Genomic DNA, 9,194 nt, shown 5'->3' with positions numbered 1-9,194 from the left:
AATAAAAAAATATATTAAAAAATTGTTTGCAAACTGATATGTGAAACGTATTAATGCCAAAATAACATTCAAAACAGGCAACCCAATTTTGTTAGTTGTTTTATTTTTTGCTAAAAATGTGGCACTGCCCTACCTGCCCTGAGTGATATGTCGCCATTGTAGTAGACAATGTTCAACAACAGTATGGGCACCGTTCGCACATCAAGGTCTCCGTAGGACCTTTAATGTGAGCCTATGCTCAAAACAATTGAGTGACCCCCAGTCTTAATGTGTTAAATTACTAATGCACTTCAGTGTAGTTTAAATGTTACATGGCCCTGTAATAAGTCTACACCAGGCAGTGACAGTTTTATGGTTGCAGGATGCAAATGGGTTTAGTTGTTTGTTTTTAATTCACACTTTCAATGCAATACTTCATAAATGTTTTGTCATACACGTAGTATACGGTCTGAAGTTTAAATGATAAACTCAGAGGTTAGAGACCTGAATGCTGATTGGCTGAGAGCCGTGATATCAGACCGTATACAGGGTATGACAAAACACTTGTTTTTACAGCTCTAATTACGTTGATAGCAGTTTATAATAGCAATAAGGCAACTCCGGGATTTGTGGTATTGGGCCAAAATATCACGGCTAAGGGCTGTGTCCAGGCGCTCCGAGATGCGTCGTGCATAAGAACAGCCCTTAGCCGTGGTATATTGGCCATATACCACACCCTTTCGTGCCTTATTGCTTAAGTATAATCCATTCTGATCAATATTATGCAAGCTTTGAAAATAATTGATTTAGCTAGCCTGGCTCCTCTGAAGGCTTCAGTGGTTTTGCGCGTTTCAGGTCGACTTTATTTTAGGTCGCGCTGTGCAGCTGGCAGTCTCAAGAACCAGAACGACAATGTGCCATTGAATATTGCAATATTGTCCAGCTAACGCTAGTAGCTTTAGTTGGTTTGAAATGTGACATTTGCTCAAATAATATCAATCAATGTTCAGAGCTAAACATGAATCATGATACGTGTTCTTATGGTTGACGTCATTGACGTGGCGCTCGGGTCGCAACTACTGGTGGAGTGGAGAGCGAGTCACATGCGCCATTTAAATACCCAGCTGTCGACCGAGAAATTTTTTTTCACCACAGCGGCTTTTTCTGCTGAAGATGGCGGACGGGGAGAATATCCTTGTTGGAGCCACTTCCAGCGCTTCAAGTATGGAAGAACCCGTTTCAAAAAAGTCCAAAATGAGCATGGCCATAGAATGTGGGCTCAAAATTGTTCAGACTGAGCAAGCTACATACGGGCTAGAGGCTTGTGAGAGTTGGGCTGCGGCGATTTCTGCGCGGCCAGATGAGGAGATTGAGCCGGTGATGGCGTTAGGACAGGCCCCAGCAGCAGCACTAGGCGGAGACAATGGGCTGCTGGTCTTGGAGCCTCAGGAAAGCGTAACAAACTTAAACGCGTCTGGACCCGCTGCGGAGCTTGCAGGTAGGCTAATTTAGCTAGCTGCTATAGCTAGTATGCAAAGTTTTTTTTTTTTTTTTTTTTTGCGGACTCGAGTGTTGCATGTCTGGTTCGATTACTCCACCTTGGATAGCCAATTCAATTGGGCTCGCTAGCGTTGTAGCTAACTTGCTGCACGCTAGTTCAACAGTACGTCAGCTGAGGTTGAAAGGTTGAAACTAGCAAACTTTAGCCGATCATTTAAAAAAAGGTAGCCGATATCAACATTAGCTTTTTGGCTAGTAACGTTATACAATTCCGGTTTTTGGGTTGCATGTTTTGTACATTTCAGGGAATGCAAAAACACTAACATTTAAGTTCTTTGCAGAATAGTTAGTTAGGTAAATTACTGTTCAACACATTGCCTGAGTGATCTGTTATGAAGAGACAGCTAGTCCACATTAAAGATGCAGAAATCCCTCCGCCATTTCTTGGTTGCTAAAATTCTAAAAGTTAGCTTAATTTCAGTTAATGTGACAACATACAAGCAGATAATAATGTACCATTTAAACCGCTATGAAATCTATTTTTACATAACCAAAAATATTGTATTTTCAGCTGTTTGATGCTGGTGTATAAAACCGAAAGCACAAGACGCGAAACTTAAGAACGGGAAGAATAGAAAAAACACACAGAACAGATGTACTGCTTGCTTTCAATGAGTGACAGCTATCTAACACATTTCTATATGAATTTGTTCGGGTACATGTTGCAGCTTTAAATGAATTGGCAAAACTATCAATTCCCACAATCATGTCCTCTTTATTGCTTGTCCAGAGTGTCGTGGCACTGATGAGGAGTTTCACCAAAATGGCTTTGCCTTCCCAGATGGTGTCAATGAGGATGATGACAGATCCTCACATGCAAGTTCCAGTGACTGGACCCCTCAACCACAGATAGGTAGGTACAAGATGTCTGATAATCAATGTTATTTTTACCAGGTGTATTGAAAATGAATTGTTCAAACCATACAAAGGACAACATGCACAACAAAGCACAACCATCAATGACATCACACCTGTCCAGAGACATACCTGTTTTCACTCATATCTCCAGTGCCGGTTAAGAGAATGCCAAGAGTGTGCAAAGCTGTCATCAAGGAAAAGGGTGGCTACTTTGAACAAACTCAAATATAAAATATATTTTGATTTAACAATTTTTTGGGTTACAATATGGTTCCCTATGTTATGTCATAATTGTCTTCACTATTATTCTACAATGTAGAAAATATAGAAAAACCCTTGAATGAGTAGGTGTCAACTTTTGATTGGTACTGTACATTTTTCAAGATAATTGATGAGAAGCGTATCGTCCAGTCCATCGGGTATCTCACTGCACCCTCATGACAATTCTTAAAATATGCAGACAAACAAATTTACATTGCAACACTTCTGACAACCAACTTTCTATCTCCACTCATAACATTTAGACTTTATAGCATTTTATAGCATAATATAATATAGTAATATAGCATTATAGCATGGATTATTTAGTCATTATTAGGTTTACACTTTAGAAATTACTCTGTTCTGTAAATTGTCTCTTGTATTATACATTATGCCTAATCCAGTATAAACTTAAGGTTCATTAAGAATCCATTCATTCGTTATGTTCAAACATTCCCTCCATCTTGTGCCAATATCAGTTGTTTTTATGTCTTGGTACCAATAGTTTATAAACTCAGCAAAAAAAGTTAATTAGATAATTAGTAAAAATCGAAATAACTTCACAGATCTTAATTGTAAAGGGTTTTAACACTGTTTCCCATGCTCGTTCAATGTACCATAAACAATTAATGAACGTGCACATGTGACTAACCACTTACAGACGATAGGCAATTAAGGTCGCAGTTATGAAAACTTAGGACACTAAAGAAACCTTTCTACTGACTCTAAATTACAATGTCTGTATTGTGAGATGCCTAAGACAGCGCTACAGGGAGACAGAACGGACAGCTGATCGTCCTCGCAGTGGCAGACCACGTGTAACCACACAGGATCGCTAAATCGGAACATCACACCTGCGGAACAGGGTGGCAACAACTGCCCGAGTTACACCAGGAACGCACAATCCCTCCATCAGTGCTCAGACTGTCCGCAATAGGTTGAGAGAGGCTGGACTGAGGGCTTGTAGGCCTGTTGTAAGGCAGGTCTTCATCAGACATCACCGGCAACAACTTTGCCTATGGGCACAAACCCACCATCGCTGGACCAGACAGGACTGGCAAAAAGTGCTCTTCACTGACGAGTTGTGGTTTTGTCTTACCATGGGTGATGGTTGGATTTGCGTTTTATCGTCGAAGGAATGAGCATTACACCGAGGCCTGTACTCTGGAGTGGGATTGAGGTGGAGGGTCTGTCATGGTCTGGGGCGGTGTGTCACAGCATCATCAGACTGAGCTTGTTGTCATTGCAGGCAATCTCCACGCTGTACCTTACAGGGAAGACATCCTCCTCCCTCATGTGGTACCTTTCCAGCAGGCTCATCCTGACATGACCCTCCAGAATGACAATGCCACCAGCAATAGTGCTCGTTCTGTGCGTGATTTCCTGCAAGTCAGGAATGTCAGTGTTCTGCCATGGCCAGCGAAGAGCCCAGATCTCAATCCCATTGCACGTCTGGGACCTGTTGGATCGGAAGGTGAAGGCTAGGGCCATTCCCCCCCAGAAATGTCCGGTGCCTTGGTGGAAGTGTGGGGTAACCTCTCACAGCAATAACTGGCAATCTGGTGCAGTCCAAGAGGAGGAGATGCACTGCAGTACTTAATGCAGCTGGTGGCCACACCAGATACTGACTGTTACTTTTGATTTTGACCCCCCCCCCCCCCTTTGTTCAGGGACACAATATTCAATTTCTGTTACTCACATGTCTGTGGAACTTGTTCCGTTTGAGGTTGTCATTTGGATAGGCTCTCTGCAAGGTTTTGAATATCATACCTATCATAGGAAGATCCTTTTCTAACTCAAATAGAATTCCCTTAAGATTGCTCTAATGTCCCAAAAGATTTCAAATCAACATTTTGTGATATTAAACTTAAATTGCATGTATTTGAAAATATCGACATTGGTCAATCCAAAATTGCTTTTTATTTCTGTCATGGAAATAAATGTTTCCTATTACCAAGTAATTTGTTTTTTTACGCCTTTGTTTCCATGTGAACCAATTTATCGGTGCATTCTGAATAGCTATCCAAGGATTTTTACCTAGGCTTGTGTTTTTTGGGAATAACATTGTTTTTTGTAGAATCTGTTTTAATTTTCTTCCATATTGTTAGTGTTAACTATGAAGTTGTTAATGTTCTTAGTTTATCGTTTGAAAATAGCCAAGTAAAACGATTGAGGGTGAATGCGCATCTTCTATAATTACACATTTCTCCTCTTTAGTGCATTTAACGATATGTCTCAAGTAAAAGCCTTGGGTGGCGAGTTGATGCAATTCCAATCAGAGGTTAAAAAGATTAGGGAGCTGTAACTTTACTTTTTGAGTTTTATTTGCCTGTATAAAGTCTAATGGCTGAGGTATACTTTTTTAAAGAAAGTCTTTGGTGGGGTTATTGGTAATACTGAGAATAAATATAAGAACTTTGGGAACCATGCCATTCTGAAGAGGTTTATTCTACCTTTACGATTTATGGGAAGAATGTTGCATTTAATACAATTGCATGCAACCCGGGTAATGTTCAATATACAATAACATGTTTTTAAAGCAATTTGAATGTGAAGTATTTTTTATTTTTTTAATAGGTTCCTACAGTTTTATTCAGCAACACATTATGAGAGAGACCAATCCGAGAACAATACTAAAAGACTTGCTTCCTGAGACTGTGCTTCCGCCCGACTTGGATGACATGACACTGTGGCAGATCATCATCAACATCTCGGAGCCTCCTAAAAGAAAGAAGCGCAAAGACATAAACACCCTGGAGGATGTGGTTCGGCTACTCCAGGAAAGCAAAAAGATCCTTGTGCTGACCGGTGCTGGGGTATGTATTGCAGGGAACAATGAAGTTTTGCTGTGTCTTTGTATAGCTTTCACAGTTGCCTTATTAGGACTGATGGTTTATTTTTCCTCAGGTCTCTGTTTCTTGTGGAATACCAGACTTTCGATCCAGAGATGGCATTTATGCAAGGCTGGCAATAGATTTCCCAGATCTTCCAGACCCTCAGGCAATGTTTGATATCGAGTACTTCAGAAGAGACCCAAGGCCATTTTTCAAGTTTGCTAAGGTTTGTGGACTGAAAGCATATCTATATAGTATTTGTTTAAGCGATGATGAATATCTGTAAATGACCACTTGTTGGATATGTGAGACGGTTTTGATTTGCTCTGATCTCTTGCAGGAGATCTATCCAGGACAGTTCCAACCTTCGCCTTGTCACAAATTCATATCTATGCTGGACAAGCAGGGGAAGCTACTCCGCAACTACACCCAGAATATAGACACTCTTGAACAAGTGGCTGGGGTTAAGAGGATCATCCAATGTCACGGTACATACTGTAATACATGTTAACTTTAATCAAGTGTTTGTGGTCCCGGGTCTAATATTCATTCTTATGACCCACACTCTTCTGTATTTCAGGGTCTTTTGCAACAGCTTCCTGTCTCGTCTGTAAACACAAGGTTGACTGTGAGGCCGTAAGGGAAGACATTTTTTATCAGGTATTGGCAAGAATGGTTCCTATTAATATTCACCAGTGTCAAATCTGTGAATTGATGTGTACTCCTGGACAGATTTGTGGCTTTTTTTCAGTCATTCACAGCTTATCTTGTACAGTAGCGTCCATTGTCTGATTTTGTCTGAATTCAAATCTCTGTTCAAGGTTGTTCCTCACTGTCCACGGTGTACAGATATCCCCCTGGCAATCATGAAGCCAGATATTGTCTTCTTTGGAGAGAATCTTCCAGAAATATTCCACAGAGCAATGAGGCAGGATAAGGATGAAGTGGACCTCCTTATTGTCATTGGGTCCTCACTGAAAGTGCGACCGGTGGCTCTCATCCCAAGTATGTTGAAAATGTTTGTTTTTTTAGATGCCCAAGATAAGCAATGCTATTACCAATGTTATTACCGGTATTATGCTTTATCTCGAGCCATGCATATATAACAGGTGACCTCTTTTCCCATCCAGCCTCTATTCCTCATGACGTGCCTCAAGTCTTGATAAATCGGGAGCAGCTGCCTCACCTCAACTTTGATGTGGAGCTACTTGGGGACTGTGATGTCATCGTTAACGAGCTCTGCCATCGGTTGGGCGGAGACTTTGAGCAACTGTGCTACAACTCCTTAAGACTCAATGAGATCACAGAAAACCCCCCGCGGTTAGTGACTTCTGCAGAGCAGCCATCTTGCAAGGCCTTGTCTACTCACAGTAAGCCATCAGAAAAAGAACAGAAGCACCGTCACACAGATTCATCAGTCAGTGCTTCAGAGGAGACAAACACTCATATGGTCTCAGACACTCCAGAACGCGACAGAGTACCAACAGAACCTTGTCCGACGGCTCAGAATGTCACTGACACACCTGAAGTCGATGGCGTACCACCGGAGCCCTGTCCAAAAGGGCAGATTGTCCAAGACACTCCAGAAGTAGTAGCACAACCAGAGCCCTGTCCAAAGGCTCCAAGCCCCAATGAGGAGAGAATGGAGTATTCCGTCTCTCCATCAGCAGACACGCGGAGTGAAGAAGGCTCTGGATTAAATGATCAACACATCAACCTTGAGGTTCGCAGACTATGCTGGATGAGTCGAATCTGTCGAAGTCCTATCAGCAAGCGCCTTGAGAGTAAGATTTCAAGTGTTCGTTTACTTCCGATTTTGTGCAAAATGTCTTTAATTTTTTTTATGCAAAACCTTCTGCTGGTAACAACTTTTCCATGTCGTTTTATTAAATCATGTCCTGTAATTTCCATGTTATGACAACTTGTTGTGAAATTCACCCAAAATGTGATGTCTTTTACCCAGCTTCTCAATACCTTTTCCGAGCACCAAATCACTACATCTTTCATGGGGCAGAAGTGTACTCCAACTCGGAGGATGAGACGTCCAGCTCCTGCGAGAGCGATGACTCAAGCTTGGAGATGGAGGAAGACAGCGAAGCAGAGAACGAGCAGAGCGCACCAACAGAGGAGGTCGAGGGCTGCCTCATAGACACAGTGACACACAAGAAAGCCTGCGAGGGCACCTTGAGTGTGAAGCAGACAGACAATACAGACACAAATGTTCAGAACACCACAGACCTGTAAAAAAGACAGAATTACCCTGTCTTGACAAGGCACTTTTCTTTTTTGATTTTATTATCTTGTTTAGTATTTTTTTTTACTAGATTGCGTTGACACTTGCGTGCTTGTGCAGAAAATTAATTCTGTCTTTCTGCGTCCGACCACATTACTGAGCTGCAGGGTAGTTGAGTACATGTTTTGTGTACTACCATTAGCAGCTTAACCAAGAAAGGAACAGCAAACTTAGACCAAAGAACACCCCCCCATACTCCAAATGTTTTTCAATTTTTCCATAGTCCTAAAAGGTTTGTTTTTGACTTACCCACCACTGAAGTGTAAAGATTATATTTAATGGTGGCATTGTTTTCCTTACGATATTTGGCAGCTACTTTTTACTGTCACGGTCAAGCTTTTATTATTTTTGTATTTTGTAAGACATACTCAACGAGTAGGTGATGGTTTTCTAAATCATATTGAAGTTATACATTGTGCAAACATAAAGCCTTATAACCATGTTCAATATGCTTTCTTTTGAGCAAATAGCACTTTTTTTGTCTTCCATTTCGAGCTGTTTGATGCAACCAAGGACATAAGTACAAATGCATGAGCTATTTGGAGGATGTGACTGGTTGTGGAAGTGCAAATCTATAGAGCTCGTATTCACTTGTCTGGAGAAATATCCAGCCGTAACACAGACATTGTGTTCTGTGAGCAGTTTAACATGAGCTGAATTTAGTGTTTTAAGAACCTTATTTGTATGTTTAAATTGTTTTTGTTTTGATATTGATCTTGGTAGTAAAATCGCAAGCATTTTCAACATTTGTGGTAGGCATTTTTTTTGTTTTCATGACACAACATAAATAGCCTTTATTAATCACAAGGTGTAACACACTTGTGTAAGAAATGGATAGAGATATGAGAGTTGCATGCTATTTGATGGCCAACTTTAGTTTGAGAAGACCACTACAGGTAAGTGCATGCAGTTCAGATCCTGCAGCAGTGCCAAGATGTTTTACACAAGTGAAGGGACAACATTTACATGAATGAAATGGAGATGATTAAAATGAAATTTGAGTTTAGAAATAGTATGTCATTCCTTGTGATGTTGGTGTGTCAGCTTTTATGCTCTGCATTATTTTTTTACATTAAAAACGTACTAACCGTTTTCTTTAAAAACATTACATTTTATTTGCTGGATTTATTTTAGGCTTAATGACACCATGCACCAACAAATAGCCCATAAAATAGCAGATCTCATTTGAGGTTACCATTTATGTAAATATGGCATTATTTACCCATATTGATAATGTATACTGTATTTATAGTATAGCCCTATACCTATGTTTTTAAAGTTCTTATGCCTGCAAAAGTCACAAAGAGCTGTGTTTTTGTCTAAAATTGTACTAAGATTATTTTTCAAAGAATGTAATTCCAATCCAGCATCAGTGATAAAAGCGAACCTGTGGTCATTGCATGATTTTA

At 40.5% G+C, this 9,194-nt stretch overlaps 1 protein-coding gene across 2 annotated transcripts; it reads left to right on the top strand.

The window, feature by feature from the left end:
- The first annotated feature begins 1,065 nt into the window (after positions 1-1,065).
- On the top strand, positions 1,066-8,877 carry LOC110502261 (NAD-dependent protein deacetylase sirtuin-1). 2 transcript variants are annotated; one of them, XM_021580161.2, is made up of 9 exons: positions 1,066-1,477; positions 2,270-2,392; positions 5,236-5,474; positions 5,566-5,718; positions 5,833-5,980; positions 6,073-6,152; positions 6,314-6,497; positions 6,623-7,276; positions 7,456-8,877. In XM_021580161.2, the coding sequence occupies exons 1-9, from the start codon at positions 1,153-1,155 to the stop codon at positions 7,734-7,736; spliced, it is 2,187 nt and encodes a 728-aa protein (XP_021435836.2). In that variant the 5' UTR covers positions 1,066-1,152; the 3' UTR covers positions 7,737-8,877. The 2 variants fall into 2 exon arrangements, with proteins under 2 accessions (XP_021435836.2, XP_021435837.2); XM_021580162.2 differs by having other exon boundaries at positions 1,069-1,477; positions 2,321-2,392.
- Positions 8,878-9,194: the final 317 nt, after the last annotated feature.

The sequence above is a fragment of the Oncorhynchus mykiss genome, chromosome 23 (genome assembly GCF_013265735.2).
Source record: "Oncorhynchus mykiss isolate Arlee chromosome 23, USDA_OmykA_1.1, whole genome shotgun sequence".
Taxonomy (NCBI): Eukaryota; Metazoa; Chordata; class Actinopteri; order Salmoniformes; family Salmonidae; genus Oncorhynchus; species Oncorhynchus mykiss.
This window is presented reverse-complemented; position numbering and strand designations above follow the sequence as displayed.

What these genes read in the sequence shown, in the direction of transcription:
- LOC110502261 (XM_021580161.2), top strand. Translation starts at nt 1,153, where the DNA reads ATGGCGGACGGGGAGAATATCCTTGTTGGAGCCACTTCCAGCGCTTCA. An exon ending in GACCCCTCAACCACAGATAG is followed by an intron (nt 2,393 to 5,235) that starts GTAGGTACAAGA and finishes TTTTTTTAATAG; the next exon opens with GTTCCTACAGTTTTATTCAG. An exon ending in GGGAAGACATTTTTTATCAG is followed by an intron (nt 6,153 to 6,313) that starts GTATTGGCAAGA and finishes TCTCTGTTCAAG; the next exon opens with GTTGTTCCTCACTGTCCACG.